Source organism: Pelophylax lessonae (genome assembly GCF_965119305.1).
Source record: "Pelophylax lessonae genome assembly, chromosome: 13".
NCBI lineage: Eukaryota > Metazoa > Chordata > Amphibia > Anura > Ranidae > Pelophylax > Pelophylax lessonae.
Window position 1 is genome coordinate 149,908,320 of NC_138780.1, and position 21,963 is coordinate 149,930,282.

Genomic DNA, 21,963 nt, shown 5'->3' on the forward strand with positions numbered 1-21,963 from the left:
CTGTATAGGCTTACACGTTTCGAGGCTGAGCCCATCTTCGGGACCATCTTCGGCGGCCACCAGATACTCTGGATTTCTCCATCTTCTCTGTCGTCACCTAGTCTTTGATTCATCATCCACTGTGTCCTGAACCTGAGTCATCCATTTTTGCCTAAGATTACTACCTGCTCATCTTTCCCTCAGCGGGGATACATATATATATATAATACATGTATATGAATCCTATATAAAGTAAAAAGTCATATTAACGGTGATATTATAATGAATCGAAAAAGTCCCAGAATGAAGTGTATTCCAAAAAGAAAAGAAAATATATGTGAGAAAAAAGGTGGTCTTCCAGTGTCCAAAGAAAACCTTCCACCTTGAATCCTTACACACCACCTCTTATGCTCAGTGCTATAAATGCATTCACCAGTTTCTATGCATCCATTAGCAGCAAGCAGCACTTCAATATTAGATAAAAACTCCCAGCCTCTTATACACGACCATCCAATTGTTAGATAGGTATACAGGTGTCCAAAGTTCTGATGTTTGCCTGAGGGAAGAATCACACTGTGCATACAAGGGCTGTATGGAAAGAGCGTGCTCCCCACCTGAAGCCACACAGGAGGGTTTCATATAGTGTAGTCATTTATTAAAATGTAAAGGATTTACATAAAATTTCATACATCGAAAGGATAACATGGCATATAAAAACAGCAATTCAAATCCACTTACTAAGATGGCCGCAGCAGCAACTGAGAGACTAGTCAGAATCGAGGGAAAGATGAATGCAGCAATGTCCTTGATGAAAACCTGCTCCAGAGTGCTCTGGACCTCAGACTGGGGCGAAGGTTCGTCTTCCAACAGGACAACAATCCTAAGCGCACAGCCAAGATAACAAGGGAGTGGCTATGGGACAACACTGTGAATGTCCTTGAGTGGCCCAGCCAGAACCTTGACTTGAACCCGATTTAACATCTCTGAAGAGATCTGAAAATGGCTGTGCACTGACGCTCCTTACCCAACCTGATGGAGGTCCTGCAAAGAAAAATGGGAGAAACTTCCCAAAAATAGGTGTGCCAAGCTTGTAGCATCATACCCAAAAAGATTTGAGGCTGTAATTGGTGCCAAATGTGCTGCAACAAAGGATTGAGCAAAGGCTGTGCAAATATATGTACATGGGACTTGTTTTAGATTATTTTTAATAAATGTGCAACATTTTTAAACAAACTTCTTTCACGTTGTCATTATGGGGTATTGTTTGTAGAATTATGAGGAAAATTATGACCTTAATCCATTTTGGAGTAAGGCTGTAAACTAAAATGTGGAAAAGGTGAAGCTCTACAAGTATTTGTTATTGCAGAAGAGAAATAGCAAGTCTCTTCTTAAATAAAGAGCTGCCTGCTTTATATATATATATTTTTTTTTTACTGAATTAATGACCTTATAGCAGAAGTATGACTATTTTTAACACGTTTTCCCTGTAATTTAAGAACAAAAGTATCTACTGAACTATTTATTTTCTTGTCAATCCTGTTACATAATTCCTTTATAATAGAAGTATATAGTATTTTAATGTACTTTTTTTAGGAAATGCTCAATATTGTTCCCAGTAACATATTTTCTTTTGTCTATAGGAGTGGGATGAGTTTAACTCAAGATACGAGGATCTCCGTAAAAAGATGGAAGCTCTTGAATCTCTGGTCCCCACAAAAAGTTTGGTGGAAGAGTCAGTAGAGAGGGTTAATGAACGACTTCACCAATATCAGGTAATTTCATACTGCCTGGAAAATTATTTCATAAGGTGGCAGCAGTTACAACGCAAGTGGTAAAAGTCAGGTTCCACCTTTCACGCAGTGGGGGGTTTACAGCTTCCAGCCGATTGCAAAGAGTCAGAAGTGTTGGCTCACCCACTGGACATAGTCACTACCCTGTAAACCAGGGGTCTTCAAACTACGGCCCTCCAGTTGTTCAAGAACTACAATTCCCATCATCCCTAGTCATGTCTGTGAATGTCAGAGTTTTACAATGCCTCAGGGGATGTGTAGTTCCACAACAGCTGGAGGGCCGTAGTTTGAGGATCCCTGCTGTAAACCCTTGTTCTAAATTCCCTGAAATGTGCATATAGAGAAAATGCTTCTCTTTAAATAGGAATAAAAACATGAATGAGATTAAAGGGAAATCTAATCCTTGCTTTCCTAGTAATCATTTAATACTAGATTCACAGGTTTCACAGACGGTTATCGTTTTTAAATTTAATATATTTTTATTAGCTTTGAAGAAAAAGAAATATACAAAATATGAACCATACAAAGCGGAAGTTTTTTAATACACATAAGCCCATTAGTAGACAGAAATCAGTGTATAGATCCTAACAGATGGTCATATCTAATTCCCTGAGTGATATGCATGCTATTGATGTGCACATATTGTTGGCTGTAGAGAATAGGCATATTATGGTTCATAAACCTGTACAAAGTATAGGGATCAGTCTCCCTTTTAAAATGCAGAGCACAACAGAGGCTATTTTCTTTTGCACATTTTATTTTAAACTAAAACCTTTTGTATGGAGACCTCTGAAAAAGGAAGCAGGTAGGGGAAGGAGTCAATACTCTGACTCATTTCCTTGTGTATGTAAATCTAGACTTGAGCTATTGACCTTTGTAAACAGCATTTTCAGGTAGATACAGACTAGGAGTTGGATGGATAGAAAAATATGTATTCATTGAGAGCTGAGTGGATACAGATAGATGGATGGATACAGATATGAATGGGATGGCTACTTAGAGTGATCTATTGAGAAATAGAGCTATTATTATTAAACAGGGTTTATATAGCGCCAACAGTTTATGCAGCGCTTTACAATATAAAAGGGAGACAGTACAGTTACAATACAATAAAATACAATAGGGTTAAGAGGGCCCTGCTCATAAGAGTTTACAATCTTAGAAGGTGGGTTGAGTGGTACAAAAGGTTATAACTGTGGGAGATGAGCTGATGGAAGTGATGTAATTGTATATTCTTTATATTTTCAGCAAATTAAGCAACTACTTGATGAAAATGAGCCCAGACTAAGCTGGGTACTTGTGCCAGGGAAAAGGCTGCAGCCTCTAGTGTGTTGTAGGGATCTCGACTCTCAGATTCTTGGGATGGAACAACACTGGTCACAGCTAACCCAAAAAGTCAGTCATGAGCTGCACAGACTGGAGTCTCTAGGCAGCCATTTGGCCAGGTAAGAGTAACTAGATCAGTTCACAAACTGTATCAATTGCTGTTTGCAGCACATACCCGAAAAACACAAAATCAGCTTTTGCTTAGAAAAATCCTTTGCAAATTCAATTTGCTTTACCAAAGCAGATTCTTGGAAAAAGTAATAGTGTTCCAGTTTAGTAAATATAATCTGTTTGTTTAAGAACATTGGCTAATACCACTGTAATCATTTAAGGGAGAAATGCAGCTGTCAGACACATATTGTACTAATAGAGGGAGTGTGGGCTACTGCTGAATTACTGAACTGAGCTTACATGCTTAAATGAAAGTCTTTAAAGGGATAGTGCAGGCATTTAGGAAAAACCCTTTAGATTGCAAGAGCTTTATGCTCAGAGCCATGTCTTCTACTCAGTAGACCTGTATATCACTAGTGACTGGCCATTCTGTGTCTAATAGAATGTAATATAGTACAATGTACAAAACAAATTCTGTTGAAATAGCAAACAGCTGAATTAAACAGTATATACAGTATATTACCAAAAGTATTGGGACTCCTACCTTTACACCCACATGAAATTTAATGGCATCCCAGTCTTAGTCCGTAGGGTTCAATATTGAGTTGGCCCACCCTTTGCAGCTATACCAGCTTAAACTCTTCTGGGAAGGCTGTCCACTTGGTTTAGAAGTGTGTCTTTGGGAACGTTTGACCGTTCTGCCAAAAGCGCATTTGTGAGTTTATGCACTGATGGGGACGAGAAGGCCTGGCTCGCAGTTTCCACTCTAATTCATCCCAAATGTGTTCTATTGGGTTGAGGTCAGGACTCTGCAGGCCAGTCAAGTTCCTCCACGCCAAACTTACTCATCCATGTCTTTATGTCCCAATACTTTTGGTAATTTAGTATATATGTTAACTCTTTTGCCTGCCAAAGGATTTGTGGTTCTATTTCAGCAAGTATAGACATCTGAATTTGACATGATATCAGTCATTTGATTGACTCCTGTCAAAAGGTCATGCTGGAACACATTTCTTGATCAGTGGTTGCAACCAATCAGCTACAGCCACTGATTGGTGTATTCTGACAGCTGTGGGTCCCACTGTCAAAAAACAGTGTCCCTGTGGGGGGGATTCCTGCTTCCATCTTGTTAGTATGGATGGAGGATTCTGTAAAGACTAGAACACATGATGAGATTATCGGATGAATGATTTGGAGATTATCGGATGAAGTTGCATCTTTATATATTTAAGGAAATGTATTTCTAAGGATATGACCAATAACTCTTATCTCTTTTTCTAATTGTTACATTTATATCAGTTATAACAGGAATTCTGCTGAATTATCAGCTTGGCTGAGCTCTGCCTACCAGAAGTTGAATACCTGCAGGACACAGTCTCTGGATGTCTCTCAGGATTTGGACACCATTAAAGACAACCTGCACAGGTTCTTTGTAAGTTCTGTCTTAAATAACATTGTCCATAGTGAACTTCCCCATTAGTCTTCGGTAACATCCACCACTGAATTGGCTTAACAGGCTCTTGATGATCATCATTAGTGATGCTTAAAGTTTAACTAAAGGCAAAACTTTTTTTTTTTTGCATATAGAGGGATTAGAACACTGTCAGGTGTTTATTGCTGTCTTTTTCTGCATCTGTTTCCCAGATTTGCAAGGCTTCCATCTAATCTTCTTTTCTCACCTTCTCTAAATTTTGCTGGCTGGATGTTCAGGCCTCAGCTTCCTGTTCTGCTAAAAACATTATACCAGACAAGAAGGGAGGTTAACTCATTTTGTAATTCTTTCAGTGTCCACGTTGCAGAGTTTTCATCACTTCGTGTCTGGTGAAACCATTGTGAACAGAACAGGAAGTGAGGTACATTTCTAGAATGGAATCCCAGATAACAATAAAAACCTGATAGGAGTTTTAATTCTCCATCAGTTTTTGACTTGGTATATTTTCCCCTGGTTGATTAAATGTAGGGCCAGAAGCCATAAAATGAGGGTTTCTGTACAGCACATGACTCCTTTGGGGAATCAGGAGTCCTATGTACAGACGTAAACCGAGATGAAAACCTGCATGAAATGGGCATCTTCAAATGACATTTTAGCTAATGGCATCACATGTGACCTTTGCCACCCAATTGTAAGAAATATTTTAGAACAGGAGTTCCCAAACTGTGGGTCGGGACCCACTGATGGGTCGCGAGCTGCGTTTGAGTGGGTCGCGCTGAGCCGGAAATCACTGAGAGCGGGCCCGCTTAAATTGTGCTGTGCAAGCCCACGCAAATTACAGAGAGCCAGAGCAGTCAAATCACGATGAATTCAGGATCCCGCCCACGCAGTTTACGGGGGCTGGTCTGCATTTCCCGCGAGGAGGATACTTGCATCAGTGAGTACGTATGTGGGCTGTTATGAAGGATATGTTCATGGGGTGCAGAGCCAGCTCCTCGGTCCTGCTGGCGGCAGCGGTGTTGGCTAGACTGACGGCGGGATTCTCTCAGCTATAGCGGGCAGAGACGGCAGCCTCGGTGTCATAGGAGGACCAGGTGGCCCGGTGGTGTCAGGAGTTCATGGCAGCTTCTCTGACCCCAGTAGAGGATTTGAAGGAGAAGAGCCAGGACACGAAGACCAGCATAGAGCTCCTCGTCATGGAGACTCTGGGTGAGGTGTGCTGGGCCCTGGAGAGGGCAAACAGGGCTTTACCTTCACTGTAGACCGCAGGGAGAGGAAGGATTGAGAGCCATGCTGATCACTGTCCTTGGGTGGTTGATCTCTGTCCTCTGCCTACCTTATACTGTCTATGAGGGTGCTGATTAGTTACAACTCCGCTTATATGCCTCACATGCCACAGGTTTCTGTCCCCTCACTTAGAACATCTGGCAAGTGTATTCAATAATAAATTGAAAAGTAGTAAATTTATATTTTTAATTTAACATCCCCTTCCCTTTAAAATATGCATTCATATTATTTGCATTTATATAGAGCCAACAAATTCTGTAGCGCTTTACAATATTCAATTACAAGCAAGTGGGTCCCGAAAAATAACTGAATTTAGAGGTGGGTCTCGGCCCAAAAAAGTTTGGGAAGCTCTGTTTTAGAAGCTTGAGCCATATAAAGCGATCCTAAGATGCCTTATCTGAAGGACCACCTTGCCCACAGAGCCCAAAATGTCTTCATGTTTGCTAAACGGGTTAGTATAAACAAAGAAAGAGTTAATACCATCTGATACCTTGATGGCAACTATAAAAGTATAGGAAAATGTGTACCTTTAGTAAAGGCTGTCCAATACAAATATCTGGCCACTCTGTGTTCTCTGGAGGGATGGAACAGTTCATTTTCTTTAATTTTCCAAAGTTCTCTGCCAGAAGGTTTGAAAATTTTATTCATGCTCAGCAACCAGAACATCCAGTACAAATACTGAAATTTCTACGGCTCGCCAGAGATCACCCAGCTGATATTTCTGTTGGGGGATTTCTTGACAGGATTTACTAAATCATTGTGCGATCCCAAACCAGACTCCTGACTTCCAAATCCAGTTGTGCCAAATGCACTCGGCTCAATACAATACAGCAAAATAAACCTTGCCGTGCACAATTTGTTCCAATCAAAGGGGGGAGGTTAAACATAATCTACGCATGAACCCTACCGCAACCACGTGTTAATGGGATTATGAGAAAACTCACCAAGAGCTGTTTTCTTGTGCTTAAGATCTGAACAGATGTGGTTACTGCAGTCAGGTACAAAAATAGGAAACTTGGAAAGAGCACATACTGTTTTGTCAGCTGATATATATAGAAGCCCTACTTATTTTTTTGCTTTTTTTAGGTAATAATTAGTAGCATTAATAAAAGCATTGTGTAGCACTACTCTCAAGGGAGCTGCTGGTTACGGGTTACCCTGGGTTACCATTAGCAACAATGGAACATTCTGACATTTTCCCAAGTCTTTTACTTCAGACAAGAATCAGTCCAGTATCTTTGGTTTTTATGTTTTATTTGGAACTTGGATAGGAGAAGGGATGAGTGGAATACACCAACTGAATAGAACTATGCACAATAGGCTTGGACGACTTGAATAAATGCTGGTTAACGCTGAGTAACGCTGAAATTAAGCTAGTCACGGCTAGGCCGCTGCTTCACTTTGCCCTTGGCTGTGTGAGGTTTTGCTTAAGCTTCCTGAGGTAAACTCTATCCTGAGGCAAGCTGCACTCTGAGGTAGACTGTACTGTTGAACAACTTCAGGGCCCTTCCTGGCGCCCTCTTTATCCCTATCTTCAGGGTTTAACTACTTGGCAGCCCCTTTAGTGTAACACTCTGAGTTAGCTTGCTCGTTGATCCCCTGACGTCTCTGGAGTGGTCCCCTCTCTTAGGCAGACCCTTAGGCAGATCCCTCAGTACTCACGATACTGTTTTTCCCAAAGTCCTCTGCCCGACAGCTCCACTGGTAAGCACACTGGATCCCCTGCAGCCCAGCTCTACTCCTGGTCCCTAGGCCGACCGCCTGGACCACATTCCTCACTCTGCAGGAGGAGAGACAGCCGTCCACCTCCTCCTGGGACTTTGCTCCTGCCAAAAGACGCCCTGTCACATGCTCCCTCTGCCAATCCCAGGATGCATTGCAGCAATGCCCACCCACTGAGATGGTCATAAATCCTGGTGTGCTACTGGTTAGGTTTCCTCCACTGTCCAACAAGCTCCCTTATTGGATACAGTGTGGAGACTCCCTTAGACCCAATAAATCACACCTGGAAACATGGTGCTTACCTGAACAAATCCCAAGTAATCCAGCGCTGCTACTAAACTTATGATAGGGACTTGTGGTAAGTGGGGAACCACAGGGGAAGCACTGGCACTTTACTGCACAAGTGAAGCACTTTCCTTATCCACATTTTATGGATATGGATTATGGAGATATATTGGACTGAGTTGATAACAAGCATTTGATTAATTGATTTGATGTATATATATATTTGGATTTAATTTGTTTGTTTAATTTTGGCACTACTGCACCAATGCACTTCTGCACATTCTCATAAGTTTAGTAGCAGCGCTGGATTACTTGGGATTTTTTCACGTTAAAGGCACTAGCACTTTATATTCTAGCGGCAGCTACGCATACTCATAATTTAATTTCTAGTATTAATTTAATATTTGTAGCATCCTAAACACATTCATATATTTATTTATTTATTTATACCATAAGCTCGAGGATATTTCACCTTTTCACATGGTGCTTACCTGTTCTCCTTCTGGGTCACAGCTTGAACCCATTAGGGGTGACCCATAGGGAGGACACGGACACGCTATCCCTACTATTGCAACCCCACTGACTTCCACTTCTACATTATTTATTATACTTATTAACTTTTCATTATCGCTCATTGACTCTGTCTATATCTTGTATACCATTTGCCCACTCTATATTTGGACTCTATCTTCTTTACATTTTTTGTTGTATCCTTTTTACACTTCTGTTGTATCTATTGCATGTATATAACTCTAATAAAATACTTTGAATGAGATAACAAATCTTGGTGCAGCACAACACACCTATCAAAGGGATAAAGTGCAAGTGCAAAATATCAAAAATGAATAACACGTGCGTGTGTGTGTGTGTGTATGTATATATATATATATATATATATATATATATATATATATATATATATATATATTATATAAGCTGTATTAATGTATCACTTAATAATCTGTGCCAAGTGTCCATGTAGTTCAAAAATAGATACTAATAATAGTCCCAAAAAAGTTCTACCGCTGTGCATGTAAAACCAAAGGATCCTAAAAGTGCCCTTGCAATCCTCCACCTGTGCTCTCTGGCTGCTCACTTCAGGTTATGACCCCTGTTTTACCAGTGAGTCATAACAAGATGTTCCCTTTAAGGGATATGGTTAAGTCTGCATAGCATGCTATTCTTCCATCTTCATTTGATCGGCTCCCCGATTCTTAGATGTACTCGAGGGATGATGGTATATGAAACAAAATATACAATATCTAGTGCTCTGTATGGTAAAATGTATTTATCATTAAAATGTGTAATTACACTTACAAAAATGCCTGCTAAATAAAGTTTGTACAATCCTTTTGGCTTGCCACCGTATAGCTAAGGATGGCCGAGGGATGACCTAAGCGGTCCGGCTCCTCCCCCCATACTTATGTCCTGGGTATAGACTTCCTCAGTAGAGGTGGCCCTGACGGATACTTCATCCACACAAGTGATGTCAAGGTCCCTGGTGAACTGTCCAAATTTCGGTCCATCTCTGGCCAGCTTAAGTAGGGTCAAAAGAAATCACCCATTTTAAAGGAATGCTTGAAAACACATTTGATAGTAAAAAAAAAAGTTTCTAAAACTTGATTTATATACAGGTTTAATTTTTTGCATTTTCAGATGCAAGTATAGAAGTCTCTAGAGCTTATCAGATGATAAATTATGGTACATTAAGTTTTTATTGTGTTGAGTGTTTCATACCCCCTGTCTAGTAATAAACATTGATGTCATTGGCTTAACAGGCATGCTAGCATAGAATGGGAAACACATGTTGTGCTTGCAATGGCAGATAGCCAGAGAAAAGTGAGGAAAAAGTGCTACATCCCCACATCCATGTACTGTACTATCATGTTTTTTTGTAAGTTTAACTTCCTAATCCAAATGTCTTTAAAAGTATACTCCATAGTTTTACCACAGCTGTATTTACAGTTAGGCTCTTGTGGAGCCAGTGCTTAAGGCATCAGAGTAATAGGGAATGCATTAATCCTCAAAAGTTACAAAGTGTTACACCTTACACTTTATTTGGTTGCCCTTGGGAAAACCCTGAAATATTATGGACTCATTCATATATGCAGTGCTGTCTGAAGAGTGGTCCACATTTGGAATGCTCTTCAGAGAGCATTTGACAGTGAGGAGGTGTTGTATCACATCCTCGCTGCTGCTTTAACCCTTTGTTCCCTGCATTAGCAAGCTTTAACTGCGTGCATTACACGTGGTTGCGGGGCATTTGCAGTGTGGCCCCATTCATGTCAATGTGAAGTCAAGTTCAGCAGGTGGTGCGCTCACTGAGAGCAACAGGGGGTAGAATTATTTTCACTGCCGTGAATAAAAGCACTGTGGCTTGTGTACACCCTTGGCTGCTGCTGCCTCTGCAGCTAAAGGGGATAGCGGTTTGAGGGCAGCGCAACTGTGGGGTTTATCGCCTCCAATCTCATGTGTTATTGAGCCCTAATGTAATGATTAGGCTTTGCCGTCTATTGGTTTTTACTCAGCACTGCAGATCAGACCATGTTGCAGTGCACACCTGCTCCAATCAGGAGTACTTAAACTGACTTTTGGACATTCAACCTGTGTGTAATTAGCAGCTTTGTCTGATGCTCATCTGTTTTCCCCGTGTCTTGGATTATTCCTGAGCATTATTGTATTTGAATTCATTTTGTCTGTAGCCATTCTTATCATCTGACTTTTTTTTTATATTATTGTAAATTGTTTTCTGACCACCTGTCTGTGGACTTTATACTGTTCATCTATCCTCTGTCACTATTCAGCATTTATGGGTTTTGCAGCCTGATGTGTTTAACTTAACATCCACACATACAGCAGCTGTGGTGAAGAGCTGGCTTGCTGGGATTGCACCTCCATGCTAGTCTGTTCCTCTCCCGGTGACACACGGGGGTTGACTTACTAAAGGCAAATAAACTGTTTACTTTGCAAATGAAGTTGCATGTTGCAAGATAGTTCACCACAGAGCTTAGTGAATGGGATGAACCTCTTCCATCATCCAATTGTGTGCAAGCAAAAATTCTGTTTTTTATTTTCTTTACACACAATTTGGTAATCTTTGCAAAGTGAAACCTCCCCTCATTCATCAAACTCTGGGGAAATCCCCTTGCAGTGGAACTTTCCTTGCACTGTCCAAGCATTGCGTGTCATTCATCAGCCACCTATTGCCATTCAAAGACTCCTAAAGAAAAGCCAGAGTATAGTCTCTTGATTCCAGAAAAAATATTTGTTGAAACATTTATATTATTTATTTGGATTGCAAATTTTTAAACTGCTGTTCTATATCTGTTTTTACTATTTATATTCAAACTTTGCTTTACAAATAAACATATAACCCAGTGTGCTTCGGTGACACACAATTCCTAAAGCACTATGGCTTTATAAAAAGAGACGAAAACCAAAAGCAGTTTCCTTGTGGACTCTCTCTGAACTTCGTGGGTAGCCCACTAAAAAGAACAAGCAATAAAAGGGAAAGTAATGCTCTGTCTGTACTATTTAGCCTGATCTATTGAGCTCTGTAAACAGGCTATTTTTAGTAAAGTAGATGAGGAGGACCTATAACACTAATACGGAACCTAGGATTGCACTTTCTGGCTGAAAATGAGAATACAATTTATTCATATGCAATGTTTCATAGTTAAAGTAAAAAAAAAAAGTTTTCCTTTTTTTAAGCCTGACAGTGAAAAAATATAGATATCACTATAAATTCCCTTTTACCAAACACTGTCATTGTAAAAACTAGTCAGTAGTTCTCCATAGGCTCATGTAATGCCATCTGTGTAGGAATGGTATTTATGTAGCTTATGCTGTAAAAAGCTCAGATCTTGATCCTACATCTTTATTTTAGTTTCCACTGCAGCATCTGTGCATTGTAAAATAAGGTATTTTTCTAGTAGCTCTTGTGTACTTAGCTCTAATCTCTAGATTGCTTTGTGCAATGGAGTTCCTTTTACTTGTGTTTATGTGGGTTTTCCTCCAGGTACTCCAGTTTACTCCCACAAACCAAAACCATAGTAGGTGGTGGCAGGGCTTCCTCCTGAATTGCCACTAGTTTGTGTGTGAGTGGTAGGTACTTTGGATTGGGATCTCCTTGGGGGGGGGGGGGGGGGGGTAGAAAAAACATTTTCATTTATTTGCAAACTTTCTTTAAAAAAAATTGTGCAACACTTGTATGAATACATTAATAATTTTGTCCTCCAAAAAAAGTTTGGTTATAACATTATAATAAAATTTTATGCTACAGCGAGAGTAAATTTACTTCAATAATCTTTAAAGAGTTAGTTCACCTTTTCATTGGTTATAACATTATAATATAATTTTATGCTACAGAGAGAGTAAATTTACTTCAATAATCCTTAAAGGGTTAGTTCACCTTTTCACAGAAATTGAAAAATTGACCTAACTCGCAACACTCTCCCTGCCACTGCGGTCCCCTCTGCATGTACTTTATGTAGTGTCCATCTTCTGCCACCCTCTCTAACTGGTATAACCATCTGGCACTTTAAAACATCACTACATAGCACAGGAGGCTGTAAAGTAGCATAATGCGCTAAACAATAAGTACTCTCCATTGCAAAATGTATGCTGTTATACATCCTGTAGCACTGCTGGGTGAAGTTTTGAAGTATCAGACCATTATACAAGCTGGAGAGGGCGGCGGAAGATGGGGATCAAATAAGGTGCAGTACATGCACTGAGGCGTAGTGGGTGGGAAGGGTGTTGTGAGTTCGCCTTTTTATTTATTTATTTTTGTTTTGTCTAAAAAGGTGAGCTAACCCTTAAGAGCCCATTCACATTGAGGCGACACAACTTTGGGGGGCGACCTGTGAAGTCGCGTGCACCACGACTTCGGCGTGACTTGCAGAGACTTCACATAATGGAAGTCTATGCAAGTCGCTCCGAGGTCGCCCCAAAGTAGTACAGGACCCTTTTTCTAAGTCGGAGCGACTTGTGCTCCTATTAGAACGGGTCCTGAACTACTCAATGGACCGCGACATGTGAATGGGCTCTTAAAGCATGACTGCTTAATCAGCAGACATTTGGGTCAATGTTTGGCAGACTATGCATGTGACTGTGCTCAGGCCTGGTAGATGCCCTTAAGCCAAGCACTGTCCTCACTTCCTCATGCTCCATGGCAATGGATATTTGTTTTCCAATTGAGGAAGGAGAGATGAGTATTGGGCGGGGAGAGAATTTACTCAGACCCCATCTCTTTGCCCTAAATGCACTAAAGTAATGTTGCTTTAGGCATTATACAGCATTTATTTTTCTGTTTCAATATGTTTGAGAGTTTTTCCAAAAAATACACAAATTATAGGCAAACTATGATAGCAAGGAGTAAGACAGGCCCACAATGCAAGTGGAGCATATTAATACATCAATGACAAAAGTAAAGAGATTTGAATTGCCACAAAATATTCTACAGTCACTAAGTATCGACGTGTAAAAGTGCAAGCTCAACATAGCAAAAAAGTGAAAAACATACAACAATCCTGCGCAGGGGCCCCCAAAAAAGGAGGGAGGGAATAGAATCTCGGCATCTCCACCAGCCAGCCAACATGGGTCGTGAGTATGCAGAATATAATTAATAATTTAGTATTTATATTTATACAAGGAACTTAATGAAGTACCTACAAAGTATGCAGCTAAAGGAGGAGAATTACTAAACCTGGAGAGTGCGAAATCTGGTGCAGTTTTGCATAAAAACCAATCCGCTTCCAGGTTGTATTGTCAAAGCTTAGATGAACAAGCTGACGTTGAAAGCTGATTGGCTACCATGGATAGCTGCACCAGATTTTGCGCACTCCCGCTTTAGTAAATCAATCCCCATTGTTTCTTATCTCTTGACAGATCTTCATATTACTGCATGTTTATAAGGATCCATAGATAACAGCCTTAGCACAATTGGAAGACTAGCTCTATAACAAGGTTCTAGGCAGATGTAGGAGTTGCCTTTATGGTGTTGTATAGAACGTTTTGATAATATTCAGATCATAGGATGATTACTAGTAGAACAACATGATATAGAAAGGTTTTCCTTGCTTATTTTTTTAATTCTTATGTCCATGTTCTGTTTAATTACAGAAATTCACAATTGAAATGGATGAGAAATCCTCTCTAAAGACACCAGTACTAAGCACTGGTACCCAGCTGCTCCGTCTGAAAGAAGCTGACCCAGCAATGCTAAAACTGAGCCTGGCCAAATATGAGGAACAGTGGACAGAGATTATTGCCGCGTTGCCCCCAATTCAAGAGAAGCTACAACAAGTAAGAACAGACAAAAATAATAATAAAAGTTAGGTAATCAAAAAATGATGCAGTCGTTGCAGCCAAAACAACATACAAACCAAACAAACCTGGGACACCTATAGAAAGACACACGTGGCTTGAATTTGGAAAAAATATAAATACATTATTGGTTATCAAAGTCTGATAAAATATCATAATTCCCACACACACCCCAAAAAAGTTAAAAAAAGAACAATGTTGTCTCTAAACCATCTAAAAAACATCACCCCAACCTGGTATATTGGCAGACTCAAGGATGTATGAAATGAAGATCCAACTGGACCCTAACAAATCCCTATCCCACGGGAGAAACATTCATTCTAAAGCATCCAGAATTTTATTTTAACATATAGCTGGCAGAAAGACCCAAATCTTCTTGGATTTAAGCTTTCTGTAATCCCCTGTACAATGGCAATTGTCAGAATACGTTGCACAGTGCTGCCTAAAGTGGGGTACACACTAGTAGAAAATCTGCCGAAAATTCCCGTCCGAGGTAAAATCGTACGATTTTCGCCTAGTGTGTACACAACTTTCAGCAGCTGATGCCGACATTTTCAACGAAAAAAAAACAGAGGGACAAACACCAAAATTTTTATCGTCTGTCCCCAGATGAGCAATTTTCGTTTAATGTGTATGCAGTACGTCCGTGAAAAATCGGATACGAAAGAACGCGCATGATCTGAAGTTGCTGACAACCCGGAAGTCTAGGAACAAATGTGCCAAAAAAAAAATCGGATGAGAAATTTTGTGAACATTTTTGCACTGTCAACTAAAAACGGTATAGAACGCTGAGCAAGAGAGAGAAAAATCGGAGAATATTTCGTCCGATTTTCGTCAAGTTTGTACGAGCCTTTACAGCAGAAGCTTCCTGAAGGATGGACAGAGCAGAGTGATAACCTTATCATTGAATTGCTGCTTTTTTATCATCCAAACACAGGCTAGGAAGGATCCTGGACCAAGCTGCTTGCTCAGCTGCAGCAAAAAAAAAGCAGAATGGTCCAGGACCAGGCTGTGCATTAACCGGTTGCCGACCGCCGCACAACTATATACTATGGATACGTCACTCGCCTGTCACTGACTTGCGAGCCAATTGCGGGCAGGAGCGCGCCCGCCGAGGCTCGTTCACAGACAAGTCAGTGCATGTGACCGGCGGACTCGATGTCCGCCGGTCACACTACGATCGCTCCTGTGAAGGGAGAAAGGCGGAGCGGCTTATGTAAACAAGCCGCCCGTCATTCTCCCTGTGTAAAAATGAAGATCAGACGGTTCTACTATGTAGAACCGTTTATCTTTGTTTTTAAACCAATAGCAATGTCCCTGCACAGTTAGAAGCACGCCCCTAGGACACACTTAACCCCTCCCTGTCCAATAAAGTTAACCCCTTCCCTGCCAGTGTCATTTTTGCAGAAACAGTGCATATATATAGCACTGATTACTGCAGTAATGTCACTGGTACCCCCAAAAGTGTCAAAAATGTCAGTCAAGGGTCCGATCTGTCCGCCGCAATGTCGCAGTACCAAAAAAAAATCGCAGATCGCCGCCATTACGTGTTAAAAAAAAAAAACACCAAAAATGACAAAAATCTTTCCCTTTGTTAGTAAACGCGATAACTTTTGCGCAAACCAATCAAAATACGCTTTTTGCGATTTTTTTTTTTTTACCAAACATATGTAGCATAAAACAAATTGGCCGAAAATGTTAAAAAATTTTGATTTTTACATTTTTTGGGGGGGGAATTTCATATAAAAAAATTTAAAAAATATTGTTATTTTTGCAAAATTGACGCTCTTTTTTTGTTTATAGCGCATGATCAAAAAATCGCACAGGTGATCAAATACCACCAAAAGAAATCTCTGTTTGTGGGAAAAAAAGGACGTCAAATTCGTTTAGGTACAGCGTCGCACGACCGCGCAATTGTCCGTTAAAGTCACTCAGTAAAAAATCGCAAAAAGCCCCCTGGTCTTTTAGCAGCCAAATCCTCCGGGGCTTAAGTGGTTAAACAGTTTATCCTGGAGATTCAACATAATGTGTTTAATTTACACACACCCCTCTTAGCAAGAAAATCATTTTATTCCCTGCAGTGGAACTTGTGTTATAAAGTAGAGTTTTAGAATAACAGAGGGCTCATTAAGGAGATTGGTGTCCAATTAAAGTCTGGGCTGCAGGCGGAGGGTGCTGTATTTATACATTTACACCCCATCATATATTATATTCTTATGACACCAAAGGGATTTGCTTTGCTTTTTACATATTCTTGTTTTCCTATACCTATTGTGTTTGGACTTTTTTTTTTGTGGATTGTTAAGTTCCAGACCTTATAAAATATTAAGAAAATATATTTTCTTACACAACCTCTGATAATGTACATTTTGTTAACCTAAAATTACAGCAACTTATAGAGAAACTTCCTTCTCTGCAAGCAATCCAGGAAATGAGGGATTGGATGAAAAATATTGAGCAGAGCAATACTGAGACTGTTCCAACCACTATATCAGACATTAGAAGTCGTCTTCAGAAATATAAGGTAACGATCATTGATGAGCTGTTTAGGTCTATGGGCTGGAAAGTTAATGTGTAATGTTTAGCTAGTGCCTGGATGGCAAGGATTTATTTTCTGTTTTTGTTTTGTTTGTTTTTTCTGTGCAGCCTTTTAAATAAAGCTTGACTACAAGTCACAATTTTAGGAAAAGACCATTGGTCTGCATTTTTCCCTGGGGAGGTGATCCCCACATGAGCTATCCCTCCCCCCACACAAAGAAAAGTGTATATATGTGTGTGTGAGTGTATATGTATATGTGTGTGTGTATTATCTATATATATATATATATATATATATATATATATCAGCTCTCAAATTTTCCACTCGCCTGCTCGCATTTTGCGAGTGGAAAATTATTTAGGGCGAGTGTGGGGCTGCTCTGTGAGCCACTCAGGGGAAGAGAGGAGAGGAAAAGGAAAGCCGGCCAGCCGACTGACTGGATAATGACAGAGCGTGGATCATCCCACTGTAACAGCTTTAATTGTAATTGCCGGGCGTTCGCCGACACACACACAGTCTCGCCTCCTAGCCCGGCTTCTTTGATAGACAGAACTCCCTGGCCAACCAGGACGTGTGACGTCTATCAAATGAACCGGGCTAGGAGGCGGCACTTTGTGTGTCAGCGAGCGCATGGCAATTACAATTAAAGCTGTTACAGCGGGATGACCCATGCTCTGTCATTATCCAGCCAGCTTTTCTCTTACTCTCTCTCTCTCTTCCCCTGCACTGGTCAGTGCATTGTCGAGCACAGCTGCATTCATGGGCACAGGTGAAGCTGCATTGTTGGGCACAGATAAAGCTGCATTGATGGGCACAGATAAAGCTGCATTAACAGACTCAGTTAAAGCTGCATTGTCGGGCACAGATAAAGCTGCATTGATGGGCACAGGTGAAGCTGCGTTAACAGGCTCAGGTAAAGCTGCATTGACGGGCACAGGTGAAGCTGCATTGACGGGCACAGGTGAAGCTGCATTGACGGGCACTGGTGAAGCAGCATTGACGGGCACGGGTGAAACTGCACTGAGGGGTAGGGGTGAGGTTGCATTGATGTGCATGGGTGAGGTTGCATTGATGTGCATGGGTGAGGTTGCATTGATATGCACAGGTGAGGTTGCATTCACATGCACGGGAGAGGCTGCATTGATGGGCACGGGCAAGGCTGCATTGATGGGCATGGGTGAGACTGCATTGATGGGCACAGGGGAGGCAGCATTGATGGGGTTTTTAGAGCACTATGGGCAATCCAAAAAGAGAGCATTGCAGAGTAGCTTGTTTGAAAGACAAGACAGGCTTTGTTTGACTGAAAGCTCAGACTCTGATAAGGGGTGCACTGTAAATGGATATAGTGGGGTTCTAACCCTTCCCTACTCCACCCAAAGTGGAAAATATTTTAGCTATGCATGAACTTTAAATTAGGGCCATGTGCAGCTTGAAAGGCCACAGGTTGACCAGTTAGCCATGTTCATCTCTTCACTATAAAGCACTTGTTTCTTTGTATTTGCTACATATCAATTTATTGTTTTTGATTGTTGTTTCAATCATTGATTCATTGACAGACACTTCGGAAAGAAATGAGCCACAAGCAATGCATTGTCGATTTTATCAACCAGTCGTTACCACAGCTTAGTGTGGGTGATGTGGAAGTCAAACGATACGAGAGGACGGAATTAGCTGAGCTTCTTGGAACCCTGAATCTACAGTGGAACATGATGCAGGGAGACCTTAACAGGAAGGTATGCTTGTCATAGTTAGTGCTTTTCAATAAACATTTTTCAAAAGATACTTCCTTTTGACTTTATCAGTAAAAATGGACCTATAAACATCAAGTAAATATATGCTATCACTTGACCATAATTTATGGGCACCAGTAAAGTTTTATCTAAATTCTATATTTTGTTGGGTGTCTGGAATGATTCTAGGCAGAATCCATATATTTTTATAAAATTTTGCACAACAAAATTTTAATTTTGTGATTTTATAAAAATACAATAATTATACTGTACATTGGGGTACAAGGAGGTAATAATTTACATTTGATGGCATTTTTTTTAAACGGACGTAGAATAGTAGTAACAAAGACCTATAAAAGTAAAAGATTCCACTTTTTTTTTTTTTATTTGCCACTGAGAAGCTTCTTTAAAGCGGAGTTCCGGCCACAAAATGGACATAATCGATTTTGGGCCATCCGCTTGCTCTTGGTCACCTGAAAAAGAAATGGATAGTTACGATTTTTTTTTTTTTGTTTACTTACCTTGTTATTGAAGAAAAATATACTCATCTTTCTTCCACTTCCTCCCTCTGTGGCTGCGGCCGCAGCCCGCACCGTCACTTCCTCTTTGCATTGATTCCTGGGAGCTGAACGTCATCGCTCCCAGGAATCAATGCGACTGCACTGGCCCCGCTTGTCACTTCCGGTGCGGCGCTTCATTCCCTGCTAAACAGCTTCTGGGCATGCCCAGAAGCTGTGGAGGGATGACGCGCCCGCACTGGAAGTGACGAGCGGAGCCGGTGCAGGGCATTCTGGGAGAAGAGGACACGGAAGAGGACGCAGAAGAGGACGTGCTGGCTTCAGCTGCCCACATCCGAGATGGCAGCGCTGGAGAAGAAATTTTTAAGGTAAGTATTTCTTCTAAAAGGTAAGTGGGACCCGGGACAGTACAGAGGCTATCCATTGTGGAATGTGCTAGCCCTGACTAGCCCGGGGGTATTTTTAGCTAAATTTCACCCCCGTGGCCGGAACTCCGCTTTAAAAAGTAAATTTGCCTTATGTCACAGTTCTCCCCCCTCCACATGCTAGTTTTGTACTCGGATCCAGCAAGATATATAGTTAACTCTTTAATGAATTGTTTACATTTTGAAGTAAAATAAGTGCATTTCCAAGAAATTCTCTAATGTACCATTAAGTGTATTTCAACTCTAAAAAAAAAAAATTAACTTCTCTCATTTCCTTTTGGTCTGTTAAAAATACCACTGAGAGCATTTTATACCTATAGATAGATTATGGCACAGCTACCAGTCCGTCCCCACATGCCTGGGTGCTAGGTGTAACTCTGGACTCTGAACTCCCCTTTCAGCCCCACATCCAATCGCTCTCCAAATCATATCACCTAAACATCTGCAAAGTATGCCTCTGCTTAACCAAGGACACCAAAAAGCTTCTAATCCACTCACTGGTTATCTCTTGCTTTGACTATTGCCGCTCCCTCCTCATTGCCTTACCTTTACATAGGCTATACCCCCTTCAGTCCATCATGAATGCTACTGCCAGGCTCATCCACCTTACCAACCATTCAGTGTCTGCTACCCCTCTCTGCCTAACTGTTGGCTTCCGTTCACCCAACGAATGCAATTCAAAATACTAACAATAACTTACAAAGCCATCCACAACTCGGCCCCCAGCTACATCACTGGCCTTGTCTCATAATATCAACCAAATTGTTCTCTTCGGTCCTCACAAGACCTCCTGCTCTATAACTCCCTCATCACCTCCAGTGCTCACCTTCAGGACTTCTTCAGAGTCTCTCCCTCTGGAACGCCCTATCCCAATCTGTCCAATTATCTCTTACTCTATCCACCTTTAGGCGATCCCTGAGAAACCTATCTCTTTAGAGAAGCCTATTCTGCTTATAAATAATAAACCATCTTTTTACTTTCTCCATCAGCTCATCCCCCACAGTTATGACGTTTTGTATTGAATTGTACTGCCACTTTGGATAACAGTGATTAGCTGTGGGACGAAAGCAGGGCCGGTGCTTCCACTAGGCAAACTAGGCAGCCGCCTAGGGCGCATTGCCACCTAGGGGCGCAGCCACGAGTCAGCATTCTCTCTCCATCATGAATGATCCTTGGGAGCTGAAGGGAGGTGCGGCAGTGGGGGATAAAGAAGGGACAGAGGAAGATGCCAGGTGTCTGGGGCAATGGCGGAAACTACCAGGCCCTGGATTTCCACCATTGTTGGGGCGGGGGGCCCAAGAAGCAGGAAGGGAGCCCACCGGAGTGCTGCCTGCATAATGATCCTCTTCATCTGGAGCTGAGCGGCCTAAACCCTGGGCAGGACGTGACTCTCTACACTGAGCTGGTGGGCAGCTGTTCATTTCCCTGGGTCAGTATTAAGCAGGGAGCGGAGGAGAGCTGAACCTGAGCCGGAGCTCGGCACTTGAGGGCAGCACCTTTACTGGAGCAGAACCGACGAGGCACTGGAATGGTCTGAGGAGGTTGGTGATGAAGGATGTGTGGCGCTCTCTGACTGCTGCTTCTCCCTCCACCAGGAGCCAGTTGGAGCTGTGGTGAGCACTGTGGTCCAGGAGAGGAGCGTCCTGGGAGAAGAAATTTAGCAGGATCACAGTGAAGGAGGGCAGAGTGCGGGCCACTCACTTCATACTGCCCAGTGAGTGTCCCCAGAACAGGGGATCAGAGTCCCCGGGTGTGACATGGAGGATCCCTGGTGTGAAAGAGAATTGGGGTCACCAGGTGTGCCACGGGGAATCTGAGTCATAAAGGTATGACATGGGGGATAGGGGTCACGAGTGTAACAGGGGTTTGGGGTCACCAGGTGTGCAATGAGGAATTGTGATCCCTTGGTATGCCATGGGGGATTGAGGTCCCCAGGTGTGACATGGAGGAACATCAGGGTCCCCAGGTGTGACATGGAAAAACATCAGGGTCTCCGGGTATGACATGGAGGAGCATCAGGGGCCCCTGGGTGTGACATGGAGGAACATCGGGGTCAGTGGGTATGACAGCACAACGTGGAGGAATATTGGGGTCCCAGAATGAGACATGGGGAAACATTAGGGTCCCTGGGTGTGACATAGGGGGACATCAGGGTCCCCGGGTGTGACATGGAGGAATATGGGGGGTCACTGGGTATGAAAGAATTACATGGAGGAACCATCAAATCAGGGTCACTGAATATGACATAGAGGAGTTTTTATTTCTATATATTTTTATCTTGAAATTCACTACTATCTGTTCCTTAAAGGTTGATTTTACACACCATAACAGAGATTTATCACCACTAGAAAACGCACCTTATTTATTTGTCTCACATTTTTCTGGCAGCGCCAATCACTTCCCCTTTTATACATATATATATTTAATACATCCCTTTATAGGGCTGTATTTTTGAGGTGGGCTGCAGCCAAGTCTGTTTTTTAGCTTTTATC

At 41.7% G+C, this 21,963-nt stretch overlaps 1 protein-coding gene across 1 annotated transcript in view; it reads left to right on the plus strand.

Moving 5' to 3' along the window:
* SYNE2 (spectrin repeat containing nuclear envelope protein 2) overlaps positions 1-21,963 on the plus strand; it is a 550,589-nt gene that overhangs the window by 404,856 nt on the left and 123,770 nt on the right. Inside the window, exons 76-81 of the mRNA XM_082274971.1 lie at positions 1,620-1,751; positions 3,018-3,214; positions 4,506-4,638; positions 14,056-14,238; positions 16,649-16,783; positions 18,355-18,531. Of these exons, the coding sequence (XP_082131097.1) occupies positions 1,620-1,751; positions 3,018-3,214; positions 4,506-4,638; positions 14,056-14,238; positions 16,649-16,783; positions 18,355-18,531 (957 nt within the window). The remainder of the gene's footprint in view (positions 1-1,619; positions 1,752-3,017; positions 3,215-4,505; positions 4,639-14,055; positions 14,239-16,648; positions 16,784-18,354; positions 18,532-21,963) is intronic.